We start from the raw sequence: 23,394 nt of genomic DNA, 5'->3' as shown, positions 1-23,394 counted from the left end.
TGTCTGATTGTAAATAAAGCACTCCAGTAAATGATATAAGATTTCTTTTCGAAAATTAGCTATAAATGTTATTGAATATCTTTCAATAATTAATACAAAGAATAATAAGTTCATGTAGACACTGCAAACATATTATTTTATTTCAAGTGGTGTAATTTTTAACAATTAAAAACGTAAAAGAAACTGTATGTTTCCACACTTTACGTATTTTTGGTTTTTGATACTTTTATTTCCAACAGAAAAGATTATCGTTTAGTTAATTAAACACTTTTCCATGTGGTGTTTCATCGTAGTACAACTGTATGATGGTTGATATTCATTCGTTGCATTTTTCATGAATTTCTCGAAAATGACGCGTTAAATGAACTTTAAACTTATATCTTTTTGAGCAATTTTCAACCGAACACGTAAAACTTCGTTCAGATTGGTGTGATTGAAAGTGTTTCTCCGCCAACGACTTGTATTTTATGTGTTTGCCACATTCTCCACATTCATACGAGACTGTTTTTCCTGTATCGAGCATGATTAAATAATGTTTATTTTGGTGATGTAGACAGTCACTTAAATCGTCAAATTGAGTATGACAATGCGGACAATGATGTACACCCATGCGGATTGTTTGATATGCTTCTGAATGGGACTGAATCAAATGATCCAACAGCTTTGAGGGTATGTCGAATTCACTTGCACAGAACTGGCAAGAAATATTGGTTTGAGTTGAATTGATTGTTTCTTCTGCCTTTGAGATTTTATCTTTTTCATGCCCTCGCAGATGCCTGTCTAGATTGCGGTTTCGTTTGAAACTGTTTCCGCAAATATAGCACACGAAAGGTCGCTCCGGTTTATGTACAAGTGCGTGGTCATCTAGGATTGCTTGCGAAGGAAACCGTTTATAACAGATGGGGCAAACATACTTTCGTTTCCCATGTTTCATGGTCAAATGTTGTTTCAACTGAACTTCCGAATAGTACGATCGTGGACATTGACCACACAGGAACGGTTTTATCGTTGAGTGGCGTTGTTGGTGAGAGCGAAGAGAAGACCGATCGGAAAAAGATTGCGGACACTGGTCACACGTGTAGTCCTTGATTTGAAAATGTATCTTCAAATGTTTTCGAAGTGTGTTTCTGCCACGATAAGTTCTATTGCAAAATATGCATTGCACAATAGGAATTTTTCTGTTATTACGATAAAAATAGTCCAATACGGTAGCATTTGCTGCATTCATGTTCAGCTCATCCATTTTATAATTTGAAGATTGTTTACCATCATCTTTCTCATCATCTGTTACTTCATTTTTATAATCTTCATCATTGTCTGATTGTTTCGTGTTTGATTTGCTCGTTCTCCTTACGGCAATAGCTACATCATTTTCGCTGTCTATTTCTTCTGGCAGATTTTGATCAATATCACTGTTATCGCCGAGAAAACTCGTTTCCATATGTTTTTTTATCTCCTCTGATTTTTGTTGTTCATCGAATGCCACCAGTTCTTCATCGCAATCGTCTATGTAATCAGATGCTGAAATATCTTCTTTTAGTATTTCAATGTCAATTTCATCATTACTTATTTGTTTCACAACTTCCTCACTGATCTCCAGGTTCTCAACAGACGAAGAGTTCCGCATAAATTGTTCAAGAATTTCATAAGAATCACAGCAGTTCGACTCAAAATCGACAAAATTCTCTATTATTTGTAAACAATTCCGGCATATGTTATTTGGTAAACCATCACTTTCGTCCACTTTTGCAGCGATGATTTCAAATGCTTTCTGCAATTCTTCGTTGAAACTCCCATCAGGTAAAAATAAAGGCAAACAATCACTGTCCGACACGCAGAAACGGCATACAGAATAAAATCGTGTACCTAAATCGGTAAAAACTGCATCTTTCATAGTGCCTTTGTATTTTATATTCATAGCGTCTTATGCATTAATATTATCTCTCCTGGCGAATTGTTGTGTCCGTTTTGTTCGATACCAGCAATCCGAATATCTTTTGAATAGCAGCAGTTTACCACGAAATCGACATAAATTCTCTATAATTTAAGAAGATGCGTGGGATGTGATGTTTGCTGCAATAACTAAAACTTGCATATTATCATGTTTTATACAATTTCTGCGTCCAATTTTGAAAGCGATTCAAAATGCAATTAAAGAATTTTCAAGTGAGAAATTATATTGTTTTTTTTTTGTAAACAATGTCTTTCTGGTGATTGTAGCGAGTATACTTCTTCGGCAATGGGTCGATTGTACTACAAATTCCATATGAATTATCTTTAATGCATACCTTTCTGCAAAAATATTTAAAATTAGTAATGAATTATTTGTACAGACCTATATACTTACGAGAAACCAAAATATTACTAAAACCAAAACAATCAATTATCAACACACACGCTGGTCACGAAAAATGTCAAAAGGGCCGGTTTTTTTTTTCTATTCAATATTCCAGCCATATGTCAAACGATTGATTCAATAATTTCATGCTCTATAAAATATCGTATGAGAAACCAAATGTTATCTTTTTATTTACTCAATTATTAGAAGATATCGAAAGCAATAAGTCTTTTTGATAATGATTTCTGCATAGATTGTGCTGGAAAGTAAAAATCGTCCTCTAAGAATCGCACACGCCTGAAGACTTCAAGTGCCATTGCAAATCAAACCGCTGAAGTAAACAGTCGAACTGTTTCGCCTACTAAGTGAAAAACAATCAATTGGAGTTAATAATTTTATAGATTTATTGTGTTCATTCCTACATCAAAATGACTGCATTTGAAGGTATGCGTTTGAAATTGTTTATCTTTCATATGATATGTGACACATTTGTGTTTTTTACAGAGTTCGGTGTTATGCCGGAAATAGGCAAAGCTATAGATGAAATGGAATGGATGCTTCCAACCGATGTTCAAGCCGAAGCCATTCCACTGATTCTAGGAGGAGGTGATGTCCTCATGGCAGCCGAAACGGGTAGTGGTAAAACTGGTGCATTCTGTTTACCGATTTTACAAATTGTGTGGGAAACGTTACGTGATATCAAGGAGGGTAAGACGGGAAAAGCATCTTCCAACAAAGGACAAGCATGGACCTTTTCCTTCACCGACCGTGGTCATGCAATGGCCATTACGCCTGATGGGTTGCGCTGTCAGTCGCGAGAGTTTAAAGAATGGCACGGATGTCGCTGTACCACCGGTGTTCGGGGAAAGGGTAAATACTACTACGAGGCGACGGTCACGGATGAAGGACTATGTCGTGTAGGCTGGTCGACGGAACTAGCAAGCCTTGATCTTGGTACCGATAGTTTCGGTTTCGGGTTTGGAGGAACTGGCAAAAAATCTAACTGCAGACAGTTCGATTCATACGGCGAAGCTTTCGGAAAGCAAGACGTCATAGGATGCATGCTCGACTTGGATGAAGGGCAGATAGGATTTTCCAAAAATGGTGTATTCCTCGGTGTGGCTTTCAAGATTGCAGATGGAAATTTGAAAAATAGCACTTTCTATCCAGCGGTGGTATTGAAAAACGCCGAGATAGCATTTAATTTCGGTCAAACTGATTTCAAGTTTCCTTTACCGGCGGGCTACACAGCAGCATGCAATGCCCCCAAAGAGCATACAACCGACAATCCCAACACCGGGCCATCAGGAAGTGCTGAAGGAGAAGCAGCCAAACCGAAACCGAATGCACCTCAAGCAATTGTGATTGAACCGTCACGAGAACTAGCAGAACAAACGTTTAATCAGATTCGAAAATTCAAAAAATATCTCAAAGATCCAGAGGTTCGAGAGCTACTTTTGATCGGCGGTGTTAATGTACGCGAGCAAATGGAAGTACTGCAACGTGGTGTGGATATAATCGTAGCTACTCCGGGTCGTCTAGAAGATCTTATCGGAGGTGGATACGTCTTGTTGAAAAGTTGCCGATTTTTCGTTCTAGACGAAGCGGATGGTTTGCTGAAGCAAGGTTATACTGATATGATTGATCGGTTGCATAAACAGATTCCAAAAATAACGTCTGACGGGCGCCGGCTCCAGATGGTGGTATGCAGCGCAACGCTCCATTCTTTCGAAGTAAAGAAAATGGCAGAGAGATTAATGCACTTCCCAACCTGGGTCGATTTAAAAGGTGAAGACGCTGTGCCCGAAACCGTCCACCATGTTGTGTGTATGGTAGATCCTCAGAAGGACATAAGTTGGCAGACAATGCGCAGTCACATTCAAACGGATGGGGTTCATGCACGAGATAATGTTCGACCCGGTTCAAACACTGCGGAAACGCTTTCCGAAGCAGTTAAAATGTTGAAAGGTGAATACACCATCAAAGCAATTGATGAACATAAAATGGACCGTGCTATAATATTTTGTCGAACAAAGCTGGATTGCGATAATATGGAGCGCTATTTGCGGCAGATGCGCGGACAAAACTATTCATGCGTGTGTTTGCATGGCGATCGCAATCCTCACGAACGAAAAGCGAATTTGGAAAAATTCAAAAATAAGGAAGTGAAATTTCTCATCTGTACTGATGTGGCCGCCAGAGGCTTAGATATTACGGGATTACCGTTTATCATAAACGTAACGCTACCGGATGAAAAATCAAACTATGTTCACCGTATTGGACGGGTTGGTCGGGCTGATCGAATGGGATTGGCATTTTCATTGGTTGCTTCAGTGCCGGAAAAAGTATGGTACCACGGACAGTGGTGTTCTTCACGCGGCAAGAACTGTTGGAACACCGAATTGACTGATGTGAAGGGTTGCTGCATGTGGTACGATGAAAAAATGTATCTAGCGGATATAGAAGATCACTTGACGGTAACTATTCCCCAGATTGAAAAAGATATGAAAGTACCTCTGAATGAATTTGATGGAAAAGTGGTTTATGGAGAGAAGCGCATGAATGCCGGTACTGGATATAAAGATCACGTTGAGCAGTTGGGTCCAGTGGTACGCGAGCTGGCGCGATTAGAACGTGAGGCTCAAACTCTTTACCTTAAACGAATGGCGGTCTAATAAGCAATGTGTTATATGGCGTTTCTCTACTGTTTTACGATAGCATGTAACATTGTAGAAGACAAATAAGACAAAACCTTAATACATCAATGAATTACATCAACCCTAGTCTTTATTCCACATCAGATAAGTTTTGATCTTGTTGTGAGCTCTGCTCCAGTCTATTCAAAGCATCTGTAAGACAACTTCCGAAGGAATGCACATATGATGGACTAACATCCGACAATAAAGCGTATGGTGTTTCATAACGAACATTGGCATCGCAATCCTGACTATTCACATCATAATTTTGTCCTACAATTTGTAAGCCTTCGGCGTTAAGTTTTAGACATAATCGGTTTCCTTCCAGGGTAGTAAGATTAATGTAAGATTCCGTACGCGTTGGAGGAAAAGCTTTGGATACGCATACTTCTCGCACGTGCTTAATAATATCCTGTATTACAGCCTCAGCTTCCTGCAGCCACTCGATAATGTTGTCATCACAATAGGCATAGTACTTTTTTATTGAATCATCCATTACTTTCGTTGGTTTCTTTTGGCCATGGTTCGTGATTTTATCCTCACTGTTTTGTCATCATTTGATGTTAAGCTGTATTGCCGAAGTATTCAATCTTCAAGATACAAATATGGAATAAATGGAGTTCATCAATTTAAGATTATGATTCTTGCACTAACTATTTGTTAACACTTCAATACACAGAAAAAATAACTTTTTGACAACTTGTATCGGATAAGAATCAGGAGACGTGTTTACACTGCAAGTTGAAGGGTTTCTTTCCCCACTGCCTGCAATAACGACAAAAATAAATTTGGGCCCTTTTCCTAAAGTATCCAGCAGCCCTGGCCACAAAACGTCATGACATGAGGCTGTAGTGGTGAGGCACAGTACGTTGTGCTATCTGTACATGAACGACCGAAAGTATTGCCGAGTAGAAACGAAACAAGAAGAAAGCAGCGAACGTACTCCCAATCTTTTGCAAAACCGTCGTGTATAGCGCAAAAAGCTGTGCCACCGCGTCCTGTCAACATCCTTTGCGAACCGTGTGCTACCCGTTTAAGCGATCTTTAAAAATACGGTAAACGTGATCACTCCCATAGTCATTGATTGCCTCCAATCAGCAGGAGGCCAGGACCAGTGGTGAGATTTCTGTGTGCAAAAGTTTGCGAACCGTGTGTTTTCCCTTCTTCGTTGCGTGCCAGTGTATGTGCGTTATGTGTGACTCGTAAACTGTTTCGTTTCTTCCGTAAAACAAGCCAACGCAGGAGTGAAGTTGTGGATCGAATCATTGTTGTACGGTTCCCGAACGTGTGTTTGTTTACTAGCACAGCTGGTGGAAAAAAGTCACGACCTCTATAAACATCTGCATCTTGGTCTCGCATGAAAGGATACCCCCTGGAAAGGACCAACAGTGCAGGTTTACAGTAGTTCACTGGTAAGTGCAAGTTTGGTGCTGGAATTTATCAACTTTGTATATTGTGATAAAAAATAACCTCATGGAGTACGGATACATTAAAATAAGCTTATCGGTTAAACATACTGTTTATGTATGTAATCGAAATAAAATATGTTGGGATAGAAAATTAGCTATCGCAGACATGCGCTATATTGTATGCTTGTGAAATTCATCGCTAAAGTATAACGTACCAGACGATCCAGGGCCAGTACTGATAAGCAAGAACCATCAAATGAATATATTTATCTCAACCCACTTCCTCCGCAAACTATGCGGGGTTTGTTGGCACAGTACAAGCACAATAATCGCATATAACACTCGATGGTCAGCGCAGTCGTTGTGAAGGAAATTATCGATCATTCCTTTTCGCCCACGAAAATTGTAGCCTCCATGCATACACGAAAAAAAAGTGATGAATCCAAAATAGATACAGATTCGTTTGAAGCGGTTTGATCAGTCCAGCATATTGTAGAAAATCTTGCTTGTCGTAGGAAAAATAGACAACTTGTTGTTTGCAGAAAACCCCCGTAAAGGCAGAGCTCTGCTAACGGCTGAGGTGAAGTTGTGAAAATAGGATTGGGGCGGAGAAAAATCATGCTAATAGTTGCTGCGACTCAAGGATGCCCAACTTGAGCACGGATGGACAATTAGCGATGATAGATGGTGGAGGTAGCTTCGGTCGGGAGATTCTGTGAGGAGAATCCGTGGGTGGTTGGTGCTATTTTTATCGCTTTTGAATTAAGCCGGCACAGGCTCGCAAGCAGGCAAAAAGAAAGACCAAATGCGGTGAGAGATGTGTAGCATCAACACGAAAGACGGAAGCTACGTAACAGTGGCAATAGATAAGTTCGACAGCCTACTAGATGCACCCGATCGATGCGTTTGGCGTGAGAGATGCTGTTGCGTGTGGTGCACACGCATAGGAGGATAGCGAGAGATTTGCAAATGTCTCTCGTAAACCTTGGCACCTACACGAACTCGGCCGTTTCTGCGCACACACTCCCAAGGTCAATGCTAATGTTTTCTGTGGGAACGAGGACGCGAATCGAATCGAACGGTGGAGCAACGTGGTCGCACTAAATCCATGAGCATTCAACGCAATTTGGCTCGAATGTTTCAAGTGGGCAACGATCAATAGCTAAACTCCGTATCAGAAATGATGAGCATTGACGATTTGCAAAATTCGATCTCTGTAATAAATATTCGCTCGATTAAGCAAGTTTGCGCAAAGGTAGCATATTAGGGTATCTGTTAGCGTAGCTATTTCAACTTTCCACTACCCAAATCGGAATGTTAGCGTGGCTTAACAGTTGTGCCTCCCCTAGCTTAACCTAGGTGCTGGCATTTTAGCGAGTGTAACAAGATAATGCGATTATTTACACCACACCGCAGATAAGATAAGTATAAACTGAAATCTCATTTCAAACTGTATGCATTTGTGTACCGAAAACAACAATACCGTTTTCGTATGTCCCTCGTATTTTCACAGTTGTGCTGTTTCATGCTGCCTCGTTATATTTAAATGTAGACTGATTTGACCAATTTTTTCATTATCGTTTATCGATTGGTAAAGTATATGAATAAAACCGTTTGAACGAAGAAATTCTCAAACCACATTAATCCTCTTCAAATACAAATACAGATACAAAACGAATGTTTTCTCAAACAGTTTTTTCGTTGCTTTTCATTCCTCAATGACTAACTGGTTATGTTACAAATTCATAAAATAAAGCTTTGTCTGAAGTTTTAAAACTAGTTGAATACCGTAGATGGAAATGGTATATTTCTCAGTTTGGAAGAGATTTTAGTCAATAGAACCTCTTTATGCATGCTTTCGAACGAGCTTGCGCTTTAATAGATGAATTAGATATGTTGCACACGTTTTCACGGCGACTAGAATACTCAAGTAGTACATTGTATAGAGCTACATTCTCACATTGGACGTTGTTCCATACGAACAATTTCATTGACTTAGATTTCACGGTTCAATAAACGCAAGGCTACCGAGGTATTTAGTGAATGGTCTGCTGAATCTAGAACCATACCATACAATCAAATTCCCTCAAAACCCCATCAAATCTCTTACAATCATCGCGACTTACACTGGAAAACGCGTACATATGTTTTAGCATTGTGTTTGGCATTGCATCTTATGTTTTCAATTCAAAACTTCCTGTCGGTCTAATCGACATAGATTGTCCATTGTATGTGTAGAGCGGTGTTGGTACTGTACATCGCTTATGTGAGTCAACTTAGAACAGCTAGACGTTTGAGTCCGTTCGCTTTTTAGAAGTTTGAACCTCCTTCAACCACTCGTTGGGGTTTATATGCTTTAAAAAAGCAGAACATTATGAAGAAGATATTGGTGCATCCATACCTACGAAACGATGGTGCGGCGAAAGTGCGCAAGCGTACGATAGCATCTCTCCTTGTTCCTGTGAATGACGAAACTGATGACGGAATCGTGTATTGCAAGGCATATTGCACACGGTGGTCAATAGCGTTTTGCTGAGTTACAAGTATATGTAAGAACAGTTCTTTTTACAACCTCCTATCACTCGAATTGGTGTTCTCTTTTCGGTGACACGGGTGTAATATCAACCAAGTCCGTCTTTTTCCATCATGAAATCGCTCTTCAAACTTCTCTCTCTCTTTCTTTTTCTCTCTCTCTCTCGCACAAGCGTAGACTATGTCCACCACCATAGTACGGAGAGCAAGGATATGTCATTCTTACGCTCAGACAATACTGCGGATGATGCTATGAATGAAATATATGTTATAATTTACTCGAAAAAGAGAAAAATAACACCATATCACGTGGCGGTGCAGAACTGATAATGAACATTCCTATTTTTATAGCATTGTTGTCGTTTGCTATCGGTTGTCGGTTGTCTGTTTGACACATGAGTTTTAATGGAAATTATATCCATGTAATAAATCTTATTCAGCACGAGCATGAGTAGGCTGTGAATAAACAATGGGCTAGTTCTCTTCTCACTCGCTCGCAATGCCTCACGGCAATATTATCAACGAGCTCTAATAGGAGCATTTTAGTGTGAAGCTCATAGGATATGATGCATGTTCGATTCATCCTTTGAGATGGGCGTTCGCAGTGTTACATTTCCTTGCAGAGAAACAATGACCTAGGAGAGTAGCATAACAAACACACACACTTCTTTGTGCTCTGTGTTCGAAGGAATCAATCGATGCTCTCATGACACCAACACCACGTTCTTTGCGTGAGAGAACCACGAGCTTTTAGGGCAGATTTGCTCAGTTTTCCCTCGAAAAAGCTCCCGAGCAACTTCAGTAGAATATGTATTAACTGCTGCAAGCTTCAGATAGTGTTGGACTAACTTTCCTTTCCACGTTCAGTCCTTACGAGTAGCTCGGTCACGACTAGTGCGAATTTCCCTACGGTAGCTTCAGCTAACGTGTGTGATACTAAACCGTTCAATTTTAACAAACCGAGGTTAACCGCAGCCTATAGCCTACGTTTCGCATATACTAAGGCCAATTTCTGGGTGGATTAAAATTATTCCCGATTTATCGATAGTGGTTTCAAACAAAGGTAAAACCTAGCAATTTTCCTTCGCTTTCAGCATTCAGCATTGCCGAGAGACCGTCTGGGTTGGGGTATCACATGATGCTTGAATGCGAGTTCAAGATGACACCACTTCAAGACATGTGGTTTTATAGCTGTTAAATATTTTATATAAAATCTGTTCAACCTATATGTTCTGTATATTAAAGATGGTATTTTTCTCTCTTTTTTATTTCCATGCTCCTCATCGATGTTAATGGCTGCTGGTGGTAAAATCTTCGGTGCATTATTGTGCATATTGTGTGAGTGTGTGTTTTTTTCTTTCATCGTAATTGACCAACAATAAAATGGTTCGACGAAAAACTTTGTAATCGTTTTGGAAATATCTTGCATTCTCTAAACAGCGCTCTAGAAGTGATATCTGTGTGAGTGTGCCCGTGATATTATAACGCATAGTTCTAGTGTGTGTCGTGTGAAAAAAAAGGTTAATGAAACAAAGTTTAGTGTAATTTTCATGTGAAGTGTTCCAAGTCGGAAAAAAATCCCTATTCGTGTTTTGAGCAGATATCGCTTTCACAAGGATACGATTCCATCAGCGAGGCGTTTCTCGACGCAACTAGAAGTGCTAGAAGAGTTGCAAAGAAGAGGAGGGAGAAGCCACTTTTTGAGACACCCCGTAAAATAATAATCTTTCACCATTTTCTCCAAAGGCGAAAACATGGCATTTGCGGGCCTTAAAAAGCAAATTAATAAAGCGAATCAGGTAACGTGATTTGATACTCTATTGTATTTGTACAAAACAATTTTGTTAACAATTACAATTTAAACCCGGTAATACCTCACTACCTATTTCAAATATCATGTGACATATATGTATATATATTTAGTGCTACTTTTTGGTAGGGTATATTCAAAGCATTATTGTATTGATCATTCATTTTTTGCTCATCTTTTATTTCCAAAGTACGATAAGTCTTACCTTGGTTGGGCACTTAATTTTTTGTATAGCTAAATAGGAATTTGACATCGTTTGCCGCAATAGAAAAATAAATGTAGGTCACGAGCCGGTTGTGCTTTAGCTAGATATATATATATATAATATATATATATATATATATATATATATATATATATATATATATATATATATATATATATATATATATATACGTGTCACTTCACATAATAATATACTAATCATGGATCTATAAATTTTGAAAAGGTAGAATATGTTGCAAATAAAATTGATTTTTTTCTGTTAGTTAATGATCTTTGTTTTTTTTTATTTTCTTGTTAACAATGTATTTCCCTAATTGATCAGCCATCGATGCTGAATGTGCTGAAAAGTAAAATAAAAGTCAATTAATATTTTTTATCAGTTTTAAGATTATCGCTTGTAGATATATACCAATGTATGTATTGATTTTGTTGCCTTCCATGATTGGTTTATGCTTTACAGTGAATAAGGAAAATACTTAAATGGCAAAATTCATAGGAAGGAGGCGCCTGGTGTTTAATTTGTCAGTCAAATGATTTTTGTTGTTTTGTTTTTGAAGTAGTACACGTTTATGATACATTTACCATTTGAAAAAAAAAATAGTTTGCATGGCAGGAAATAGCGAACTAATTCTTTTTTATTGTTTCAGTATGTTACTGAAAAAATGGGAGGTGCTGAAGGCACCAAACTGGATTTAGATTTCATGGAGATGGAGCGTGTAAGTTTGTCATAACTTCAGATGTGTAACAGCATATAGCATTACCAAATTTCAACCCAATTCTATTCCTTTTTGATGCAGAAAACGGATGTCACAGTGGAGTTGGTTGAAGAGTTGCAAACCAAGACCAAAGAGTACTTGCAACCGAACCCGACAGCTAGAGCAAAGATGGCAGCCGTCAAAGGTATTTCTAAATTATCAGGTCAGGCTAAAAGTAATACTTATCCACAACCAGAAGGTATATTGGCTGACTGTATGCTGACTTACGGTAAAAAGCTGGGTGAGGATAGTATTTTCGGTAAGTAAATCGCAATGTACCTATTCCACTTGTTTCCAATACATAAGAAAATGATTGTGGATTCTGTTTTGTGTTGTTGTCGTATTTTTCATTCTTTTCGTACATACATCACATAGCACATTGATTAATTTCGTTATCCATGACAACAAAACCTACTAGGCGGCACTCATCTTAACAATTAGTTCTGATCAATCAGTCCTGGTGTGAATTTTGCTCAGTTCTGTACGATAAAGGATTATTGTTCAATAAAATTCTTTATATTGAAACAAGCATCGGAAAACACTGCCGACAGTTAAACAACGTTTTCCGTCACACATTGAATCAAGAGGAAGAAGAAGGAGTATACAACATATTTTTCAACTTCCTTCTGTACTGTCTCTTCGAATTTTGACATTATGTAAAAGATAATAAAAAGAATGTTAGAGTTGATAATCTAAAAATGTTTCTCTAATTCTAATACTATCGTTTTAAAGATAAATAGATATTTTAGGGTTGAACTCTTCTTTCCGCTTTAGTTTTTTGAAAGTCTATCGGTAGAACCTAATCTCTCTTATACTCTTATATTTCTCTGTAAGACAGTTATATGTTCAACATTTGGTTTTAAAATAATTTTGTTTTTATTTCTTCAAAATTGTGTCTGTTTTTACTGAAAACCATTGCTAGATACCACTTCTCTATCTTTCTATTGCCTTTTACACAAAATGTTTCAACGCACACTCGATGTTTGTTGTTTGGATTCTACATATAGCTTATGCGATTGAGATAGTATACATTACAATAAATTTGTGAAAAAATGTGTATTGAAAACCAAATTAAACAAATTTTCAATTGGCAACGTTTATCTGTTCATTAAAATGGATGATTGTTTTTATTTATTGTTTTTTTGTTAATTTAATAACATATTGGCTCAGATTATGCGTATTGCTATGTATACTATCTTTATCAAGTTTTCTTATGTATTTATAGTGCGCAATTGAAAAAAAAACATTTGTGTATGCGTGATGCCAATCAATTTCAATAAACGCTTATATTTGAGATTGTAAAACAATTTTATTTTCATTAAACTTTTACTAATATACATCTTCTTGTATCTCCACTTTCGCACATCTTTAACAATCAATCGTCGACGCATGGCTTGGACTACCAACAACAAATGAACTAATGCGTTGCTCACCTCCTGACCCAATCATGTGTTCCTTTTCTGGCACATACACTCCAACGCTCAAATTGGCCCGCTACGTTATCGCCTGTTTTCCAACCTATGCAGCATCAGCTCTGGTCGAAATGGGTGATTCGCTCAAGCAGATGGCAGATGTGAAGTATTCGCTTGATGATAACATCAAACAGAACTTCCTCGAACCGCTCCATCAGTTACAGACGAAGGATCTTAAGGAAGTTATGGTAAGCTTATTTATTTAGTTTTTTATCTATATTGGTATGATTGTTATCTGTGCTATGAAGCTATTAATTCACCTTAGGTTAATTTTTACAATAAAATGTGATATTCTGATTCTAAATTTTCTTTTCTTTTTTAATTAAATTAATTTAATATTTTTAATTTGCTTTTCTCTTTTCTTTTCAACAGCATCATCGTAAAAAGTTGCAAGGAAGACGTCTTGATTTCGATTGCAAGAAACGGCGACAAGCCAAAGGTAAGCATAATTGATATTGATGATTTTTGCCATATTATTGATTTGATAAAACAAAAAAAATCTTTTCTATCTTTTCAACCCAAAAAATTTGTTTCAAATCAAGGTTTAGGATTATAAACTTGTATTTCAATTGCAAATGAATTTGCTATATTTTCTATGAAACTATAAATAGTTTTAGCTCCTTTCCTTCAAAGTTACATAAAAACACACAAAAGTAATCTCTTTAATTCGCCGTATTTAGACTACGCAAAGTTACCTAAAATATAGTAAATTACTGTTTTTACTTTAATGTATTTTTAAGAAATTTCTCCAGATCAAATTTATTTTATTTTTTCGTAATGCTTTGTAAAAGTTTAGTTTTTTCTTTTAAATGAAATTAGTTTTATATTTGATTTTTTTTATTATGTGTTTATTTTAAGTTATTATATATTTTTGTCATATGTTATTTTTTTTATTTTATCTATTTTTTCTTTTCCTTTTTTTATTTCCATGTTCTTGGGATTATGCAATTATTTCGTTAATGTTTTCCGACGAATCTTCGTGCACTTATGCGGAATAATCTGAATATTTCCTTAAAACCCAATGTATACCAACAATTTATGGTTTGTAATTGTGTTCAACCATTGTTTTGTTCATGATGCTATAATATTTTTCTGCTAAACAAAAATACTGCTTTGCGGCATATTTAAATCAGGATCTCAAATTACAGATGACGAAATTAGGAGCGCCGAGGAAAAATTTGCCGAATCGCTACAGCTCGCACAGGTTGGAATGTACAATCTGCTGGAGAATGATGTAAGTTTGTAATGCACGCAACTTAATAACTCAGAGCGCTAATGTATTGTTTCTATACGATACTGTACTAGATACGTTTATATAGTTTCCATATTTTTGCAAGTTTATAAACGTTAAAATATATCATCTGTTATTTGGCATATTTCATGCTTCCCTGCCTTGGATTCGGCGATATGTGTGGGTCTGCTTTGATTTAACAAATACCTAACGGTACCATTTTGTGTGGTAACCTTTACTAGGTCGAGCAAGTCTCACAGTTGGTCACATTTGCCGAAGGAATGCTTGACTATCATTCGCAATGCTCCGAAATACTAAAAGTGCTAGTAGAGACACTTAACGAAAAGTAAGTATTGCACCATTTTCTGTTTTTATTGGCCGTTACTATTTTTGTTTTTTGTTTATTATAGACGTGAAGAAGCTGCAGAAAGGCCAAAGTCGGAGTTTGTCCCCAAAACGCTTGCCGATCTAAACATCGAAATGCTCGGTTCACAGGACGGAATGAACGGTGGGCCTCATTTCCTTAATTCCAATAGGTTGAACGATTCCCATCATCACATGTACAGTTCCCAGCAAAATCTGTCCAATAACAAAAACCACGGCTCCAACCACAACAACAATCACAGCCACTTTAACCGCAACCGACTGTACGGTTCTCAGCAGAGTCTGTCGTCTACGCGGAGTGCTGGTGTATCTAGTGCATATGGTGGTGTTGGTGGTCACAGAACGGGAGATGCCGGTGGTGTGGTCGGTAGTTCCGGTAGTGCAAGCACTAGTAGCACCTCTCGTGCTGACATGCCTCCACCGTCGTACGGATCTTCCGTTGACAGCTGGTTGAACGCATGGGATCTGCCGAATAATGGGGGGTTCACCGGCGGGAATGGTAACAACGATATTGGTGCAGGGTCAAAGACGAACATGACCAGGACTACTGTGAACAGCACCATAACCAACAGTCGGGTCAATTATAAAAGCAGTAACAATACGATGTACAGTACACCTTCAACCAATAGCACCGCAATGTTTGCTAACAACAACTTCAGTGATCCTTGGTCAGGTGATTTGTTTTGTTTTGATTTATTTATGCTTTTATTCTTTACCTTAAGAATCGGATCGATTGGAGAAGGTGTGTCAGTCAAAAACGCGTTTGATCCTTTTTATTAAACGAAAACATGTTTACTAATGATATTGGATGATTATTTAATAATCAAAAATTAATTTAGATTACTTTACAATAATCTAAACAATAATTTAGATAAACAGTGAACCACAGCATGCAATCATTTGTACATGACTAACAATCATGGAATTTCAGAATCATGTATATATTAAGAACCGACTGAGCTGTAACGGTATAGACACACTTTCATCATTAATTCACGATCGACAATTCTATTCAACAAATGATCCATGCTGTTACTATGTTAATATTTTTAGTAATAGTTCACATAAATGTTGTGTAGCTCTTTTTCCCTATTTTCTTATAACAAATTATAATCCACTACGCGTTATTGATTGGCATACACAAATTACAACTATTATTAATTTGATTCACACATTGAACATTGATAATATGCTTACGTGTTTTTGGTATATAATACTAAATTTTATACTTTATTCTTTTCTATTTTATTCATTATGCCACGATAACAGTGTACGGTGCGTAATAGGGTGATGGTTAGAAAGGTTACATAAATCTTGCTCAATAACAAAATTGAGTCATATTTTTCCGAAATCATTGCATGGTTGGATATGGATCAATTTTTATACATAGAATAAATTCTGTTTTAAGTTGAAACTATTGTTGATGGTATAGCAACAATTTTTAGGGACCAGTGATCAATATTCAACGAAAATTGTACAAAAGTCGATGTGGATGGGTGTTAGCTTTTTCAGCTTATCGTTCTTTCGACATCAAGTGGTTTGGTTTGAAGGCATACGAAGGTTTGAATGCAGAAAGTAATGTTTGAAATCATCTGGCTGTCTGGATACTGTCCATGTTGGTGATGGGAATACGTCTCACGCCATATCATATAACGTAATTTATATATATATATATATATATATATATATATATATATATATATATATATATATATATATATACATATATATATATATATATATATATATATATATATATATATATATATATATATATATATATATATATATATATATATATATATATATATATATATATATATATATATTTAAGAATTAACATTTGACATGACAAGTGTTTAATTTCATTTTCGATTTCTTTTCATTTTTCACCTTCATAAATTCATTTGTCATTTGTAAGTGTTGGTTTTGCAAATTCTATTTATTTTTATCTCGATGCCACATCATTTACATCATCGGAATTTTCGCAGGCTATAAAGATTATGAGTGTTAGTAATCCATTGATTATTTTATTTTATCTTCTAATAAAAATATTGTTGAGTAGAAATGGTTGTTTGACGATGTAAAATTACATAGCCATTTTCACAAAACAATAATAATGTATAATTCAAGAAAATGACGTATTGGCGGAACATGATTTAAATATATTGTCAATTTTATGTAATGTGCAATTTTAGGCTAAAAAACGCAACATTTTGAACAGTAATTTTAAAATAACTTTTCACTTATGCGTATGTCTGAAGTTGTGACATATCTCAGTTGCTCTAAAGACTCTTTTAATTTTGATATTCTACTATTGTAGTCACGTTTTTTAATATTCCCATACGATCATACCAACAAAATAATAATCAAAGATTATAATAAGAACAATAATTGTTATTAAAGTATTAATTTTTATTGCACTCATCATGTTATACTATAATTTTGTTGGATGCTCGAAAATGTTCGACAATGCTCTACTGATCAAACTGTATTACAATTTCTATGTTTCTGAATGAATGTTTATATATCTTCAAATATCTCTCATTTTCTCTATATTTCTCTCTTTCTCTCTTTCTCTTGTACTCTTGTGATTGGGACAAATCATTACACTGCTATCATTGTTTTACATAAATGTGTTTTTGCCATTTGTATTACTTACTTATTGCTAGGCGGTTCATCATCACATCTCAGTTCGCCGGTCAATAAACCGACACATCTGGAACTTTTGGGTAACGGTCAAGCACAGGCGCGTTCTACTAATGGTAAAAAGAAAGAATCATCCCCTTTGGAATTTTCAAATATTACTATATAAATTGGCAAATATTAATGAAATTAATACATGCAACATGTACAAAAAATGACCTGTCAATATTTGCTTTGTGTAGTCAGAGATTGAATTTGTGTTTACTTAATTTCATTAACTTACCTACGTACGTCTGCTTGTTGTTGTTCGTATTGATTGAGTTTTATTTTGTTTTTCGGTATGCCTCATTTCACATTCATTTTTAGACAGTTCTAGTTAACGTGAGGTTTTCGGTGAATGTTCGGGATAGTAGAAAGTACAGGCAATCATGCTTCCGTTACTAGCTTATTAATTATTAATCAACTGTTTCGTTGGCTTTATGTGTTAATATTAGTTCTACTCAGTCAATCTTCAAGAAGTATTTAGAACGTTTGTTTTGTATCAATTAAATTTGCATGTTTCAACCTATTTCAACTATACTAACTATTTGAACGTGATCCTCTGATCATTCGGTCGAAATATTTATGAAGATGAAGGTTTTCCATTATTTATATATCCATTCTCCATATTAAATATCCATCCAGATTATTGTAACAATTGAGATTTGTCTACTACAAGTAATGACAATCAATACGTTGATCGTGAAGACTAGTTTTGAATTAATTTGTTAGACAATCATGCATAGTACATTGAAAAATATTTAACTTTAGATTTAAGCATTTTAGTTCTACAAATACTGCATAGATTGTGATCAACATAGAAAACTAACGGATTCTTCCTTCTTTTACCATGTTTATCAGCATCGCCATTGCCATCGCCGATGCGTTCTCCCGCAAGAACACCGATGCCAACCAAACCATCACAACCATGCTGTACAGCGTTGTACGACTTCGAGCCAGAAAATCCTGGCGAATTGGGATTCAAGGTATGCTCTGAAAGTTGATCGGTGCAACTTGTCGTGGGAAGTGGAGGGAAAATGAGCCTTCTCCTCTTTTCCTTCGCCTTTTTCGAGTTGATCCACCATTGACCATTCACCGCGACCAGGACGCGACTAATACATTGTTTCTCTTGTAGGAAAATGATGTCATTACTTTAATCCAGCGCGTAGATGAAAACTGGTTCGAAGGCAGTTTGAATGGAAGAAATGGATACTTCCCTCAGTCGTATGTACAGGTCACCGTACCACTGCCTAGCAATTAAACGACATCTAGCAGTGTGTACATGCTGTCTTTACTCAAAAATTAGCAAGTAATACTTATTGCAAACACAAGAACGTAATAATTAATAATGGATTATAAGACGAATCACTTGCAAAAAAAAAACTAGATGTGTTGAACTATAAAACTAAAATCCACATAGCGTTTAACAGAGAGAAGGAAAATTGACATGGAAAAATAGTAGCCGAAACTGAAAAAAAAGCATCAACATCTCATTGCGATTGAATGAGCTGGAAGTGACACCGGCTCGGTATACATGTTTCGAAAATAACGTGAAAGTATTGAATTGAAACTAAAACATGGTTCTCATATATACTCTACTATGAACGTTTAAGACTTCAATTGATATCACGAGTTGAACATCTTCAAAAAATCTTCCGATAACATAATTTACATGTCCTTAAAACAAATTTCTTCTTTGGACAAGATTAATAGACACTGAATATCGACAAATCAAAATGGCGTGGGTTAGAGCAGAAGGTCATATGTAGGGCTACCTATGAAACATTCAACAATTAAAGATACGAATACATAGCACTAATAGTGTGGAGGAAAACTTGGATTACACGTTATGTTGGTAATTTGTTTGCGATGTCACGTCATTCTGAAATGCATATTACTTTTCTGATTTGTTTTTGAGCAATTTCCATGTTAAGAGATATTTACGATATTGTAAAAAAATCATGATTAAGCATCCATGTCTGATCTTTTTGATTCGAAGGATTTATTTTTCATTTGATTGTTTCATCGCAATGACTAAGAAACAGCAGGATTGTATGATCAATTGAATTTGACTAAGACATAGTTCAAAAAGTATTACATAATGTGTATTTTTATTTTCATAGCTATAGCAACGCACATACAAAAAATGTGTGCTGCATGTATAAAAAAAAAACAAATATAGGAGAGCATATTGTTCATTTTACATTTTGTTTCAAACTGTCCCTAACGTATATAGTTTACTGTGGTATTAAAGTACACGTTGTTCACGTGTTTTAAATGCTTTTGTCTTTCATTATCTTATTCTGAAAGTCATGCTTTAAATACACACCATACTTGCCATATTATTGTTACAGACAGTTAAAAAGGGGGTTGAATTTGGTGAGATTGGTAAGCCAACTAATGCACGTTACTCCCTAAAATAATTTTCGGCTGGTTGATGTTATTACCGTAATATATATACATGATTTTATTACACCAACTGTGCAAGTGGTGATGCTTGTATTTTGATTGAAACATCTGTTTTTATTATTATCGTGTTTGGTGACAATGGAGCTTCATTGGAAAATGAAACGCCCATCTACACGGTGAGTACGTACGAAACTTGTTGTGCACATTCTTATTGTTATTGATTATAATAGATGAATGAAGCTCTCTTGCAAACACGTGAGGTGAAGAAAAAATAATTCCCAGAAAAGATAATATGCAATCAATCGATGGATCGAATAGTAAATGATAATAATAATGTGGCAGAAAAGGGAACAGGAATTGTAGAACTAGCACATGCGTAAGTTTAATGATTGGTTTATGAGCAATAACATAACACCGCGACTACAGCAAACAAAAACAAAACATAGCAACAGATTAACTCGTGTTTTGTTAGCTTACATCTTTTATCTGGGCAAACAAAAATATTGAATATATTTTACTATTTAGTCAACGCTGTAATAATCTTTGAAATAGCGGTGAGAGAGAACCATGCTCTGCCCCACTAATTGTGGTATATTACATTGCTTTACTAATACGGCGGGCATATTATAGTCTAAGTTAACAGATAAGTTTTGTTATGTTTTGCGATTTACAGGTTAGCGAGCGTATGCCAGTTTGTGATCTTGTTTCGTTTTCAACTATACTCAGAGGAACAAGTCCAGTATAACTACTATGTTTCCTCCATGTCAAATTAAAGCTAACATTTTTGGAACGAAATAAATGTCTGTTAAACGATACAAGCCAAAAACGTACGAATAACAATAAGCGAAAGGAGATTTTGCAATTAAAAAGACGTATCTGATATGACAAAACAGCGAACAGAGAACACGGTGGCGAATGTGTGATGTGACTTCATTGCTATTGTTTTTTTTGTATCGTTTTTAAACGTTACTTCTGCTCACATTGCGGCAAAAAATGCATTTTTTATGTCATTAGAGTGTTAAGTTCAATCAACCAACGTGTTTGCTACAAAAGGAGCTCTCTATTCCTCATCGTTGCCAATGTGTTGATGAATCGTTATGTTTTTAAGCCACATTAGGACATTGAATTTAGAAGATACCTGAACTGCGGCAGATTATTATTTGGTTGTTGTAGAGATATCCTGTTTGAAGATTTCTAATTTCATTACACTCCTCAAAGTCCCCAGTCACTGTTGAATGAAAAGCAAAGTTCAATATTTCTAATGATACCTATCTATTTGAAAGGTAGCATCAAATACGAAGTTTTTTTTTACACAAAGTATCTACTTGTTTCATTTGATTCGACAAAATAAAATTAAATTGGCCCCAGAAAGTTTCAGAACACAGAACAGAACAGTTCGGCAGGAGAAAACATCTATGTTATTAGCTAAGTTACTCCTTTGCGCTTGTTTGAGGAAATCTTTTGCGTGACGTGTTTGCTAGTTCTCTAAAAGTAACACAGTTGAATTGCAATAGATGTGTATGAGAAAAAAAAACATGATAATGGACTGGTGTAAAAAATGAATGATTAGTGCAACACCGAACCATGAGCCTTCGATATATAGACAGGAACATAATACACAAAGTATGTTTTTTTAGGTACACCTTGAGCTGCGTAAATGCCTGAGCGATGATGTGTCTGATCACTAGGGTGTTGAATTGAAAGAACATCACAGAAAAACCTGGTGATCAAAAAGAAATCCGAAACGCAGCTTGTACGTAAACACAAGCGAATAGTGCCCGGTGGCTCTTATGCATTTCTTTACAAAACGTACACCGATCTATCGACCGCCTACAAACTCTCTTTGAAAAAGTAAATTCTAGTGCTAATGATATTGACATTAAAAAGTATATACAACCAAAGATATTTACCCACGGAGCACGACAGTAGAGTCTATTGATGATAACCACTACATGTAGCGGTGATGGCCCTCTCTGCGTCTTCCAAAGATGCGCCACGATCCAGCAAACCAAAAAAAAAATAAAGCGAGCTCCCAACCGCCAGATTGTTACACCGTGAAGTTAATTGATGTAACAGGACTCACTGCAGTATACATATGTATTTACAAGCAAACAAAAAAGAAGAAATTTCTACATGTCCAGACTAATACGCAGGTCGGTTTGAATTATATACTGTTATATCTTGCTGACAGGCGGATGTTCGCAGAAATAGGTAGGGTTATTAATTGCTGTTCGACACACGCTGCGGTGTTGTAAGGGGCACCTAACACTAAGACTTTTTCCCATATCTTCTAGCTTTACAAGCTTTCGTCACTCGTTGTTAAACGTGATCCTTGTGTACTCTTGCTCTCTTTAGTTTTCGCTGTTTGTGAGATAATGCCCAACCCCCGATCGAAACCGAATCGCTTATTAAAACAATCAAATTGCAAAAGCGATACGATCGTTAATCGATCTCCTGGCGAAACCAGCGGGATACTTGGTACGAGAGTAGCTGTGTTTTCCACACATAAACAGCAAGGAAAAAAAGCAACTATCTGATCAAAAAAAAAACACAAGCAAGAATAGTGCTTGAGGCAGGTGCAGTCCGAAAGCTTAGGCTATGTGGATGCGCAATCTCAAGCAGTTCAGAAGGTGGTAGCCTAAGCCAGGGAAACAAACCGTGAATGAACCACGCACAAACAACCCACTTACCGATCCACGCAGTGTTTCTGTTCTCATATTCTTCTAATATATGTCGAGTATGTGACAAAAATTGACTCTCCTCGACTAACTCCAAAAGTAAAGCATAAAGCACTGTCCTAAATTCACAAACGTATCGAACAACCAAAACAAAAAGCCGATCGCGTAGTGCAGCACCCACGCACCAATGCGCATAATGCAATAGCACAACATTCCGTACAGATGCGTTGCCTGCCACCGTTGCAGTGCTTGAATGAATGTATCACAATTTGCACCTCACCTCACACAGATACCGCGGAAATTCCGATTCCGATTCCGATCGGCGTTCTGGTAAGGAATGGAACTGCATGTCTCAATCCCAACCAATCCGTGAAATGACCATACTCTCTTCCAACCACAGTGGTTTGCTTTTCCAGTAAGATTATCTCCTGTTGTGGCTCCGATTAGATCAGCCTTGTTCAAGTGTATTTTTTTTTGTTTGTTTGTTCGTCTCATTGTCTCATTCATAGTTCCACTTGAAAGGCGGAACGTGAAACATTCGTACTGTATTCCATCTAGATTGGTAACGAACGAAGAATACTTAACGCTGACAGAGATGCATATAATATAAATACTTTGAAATATCATCTTAAAGGACAATACATAGTTGTTAAAACAAAGAGGATAAAAGCAAGATGTGAACAAAATAGAGATGGATGATAGTAAAGGGAAGCAAAACGGAGCAAAACACATAAAATCTTCGAGATTTACAACATTAAGTGGATTTAACG

General features: G+C 36.4%; 4 protein-coding genes across 4 annotated transcripts; 2 read left to right on the top strand and 2 right to left on the bottom strand.

Moving 5' to 3' along the window:
• Positions 1-164: 164 nt before the first annotated feature.
• LOC128724304 (zinc finger protein 184-like) lies at positions 165-1,894 on the bottom strand. The gene has a single exon (XM_053818034.1). The coding sequence runs from the start codon at positions 1,892-1,894 to the stop codon at positions 317-319; it is 1,578 nt and encodes a 525-aa protein (XP_053674009.1). The 3' UTR covers positions 165-316.
• An 872-nt stretch (positions 1,895-2,766) lies between these two features.
• Positions 2,767-5,084, top strand: LOC128723669 (ATP-dependent RNA helicase Ddx1). Its single transcript, XM_053817431.1, has 2 exons — positions 2,767-2,782; positions 2,843-5,084. Exons 1-2 carry the CDS (start codon positions 2,767-2,769, stop codon positions 5,011-5,013), a joined length of 2,187 nt encoding a protein of 728 aa, XP_053673406.1. The 3' UTR covers positions 5,014-5,084.
• A 41-nt stretch (positions 5,085-5,125) lies between these two features.
• Positions 5,126-5,667, bottom strand: LOC128726014 (GSK3-beta interaction protein). The gene has a single exon (XM_053819793.1). The coding sequence runs from the start codon at positions 5,528-5,530 to the stop codon at positions 5,126-5,128; it is 405 nt and encodes a 134-aa protein (XP_053675768.1). The 5' UTR covers positions 5,531-5,667.
• Positions 5,668-10,729: 5,062 nt separating this feature from the next.
• Positions 10,730-18,858, top strand: LOC128727269 (endophilin-A). The gene is made up of 11 exons (XM_053821163.1): positions 10,730-10,774; positions 11,658-11,726; positions 11,808-12,024; positions 13,292-13,425; positions 13,610-13,676; positions 14,386-14,471; positions 14,711-14,814; positions 14,879-14,976; positions 17,525-17,617; positions 18,399-18,523; positions 18,673-18,858. The coding sequence occupies exons 1-11, from the start codon at positions 10,730-10,732 to the stop codon at positions 18,796-18,798; spliced, it is 1,164 nt and encodes a 387-aa protein (XP_053677138.1). The 3' UTR covers positions 18,799-18,858.
• Positions 18,859-23,394: the final 4,536 nt, after the last annotated feature.

Source organism: Anopheles nili, chromosome 3 (genome assembly GCF_943737925.1).
Source record: "Anopheles nili chromosome 3, idAnoNiliSN_F5_01, whole genome shotgun sequence".
NCBI classification, from domain to species: domain Eukaryota; kingdom Metazoa; phylum Arthropoda; class Insecta; order Diptera; family Culicidae; genus Anopheles; species Anopheles nili.
The sequence above is the reverse complement of the archived record's forward strand: the minus strand, read 5'-3'. Positions and strand labels throughout refer to the sequence as shown.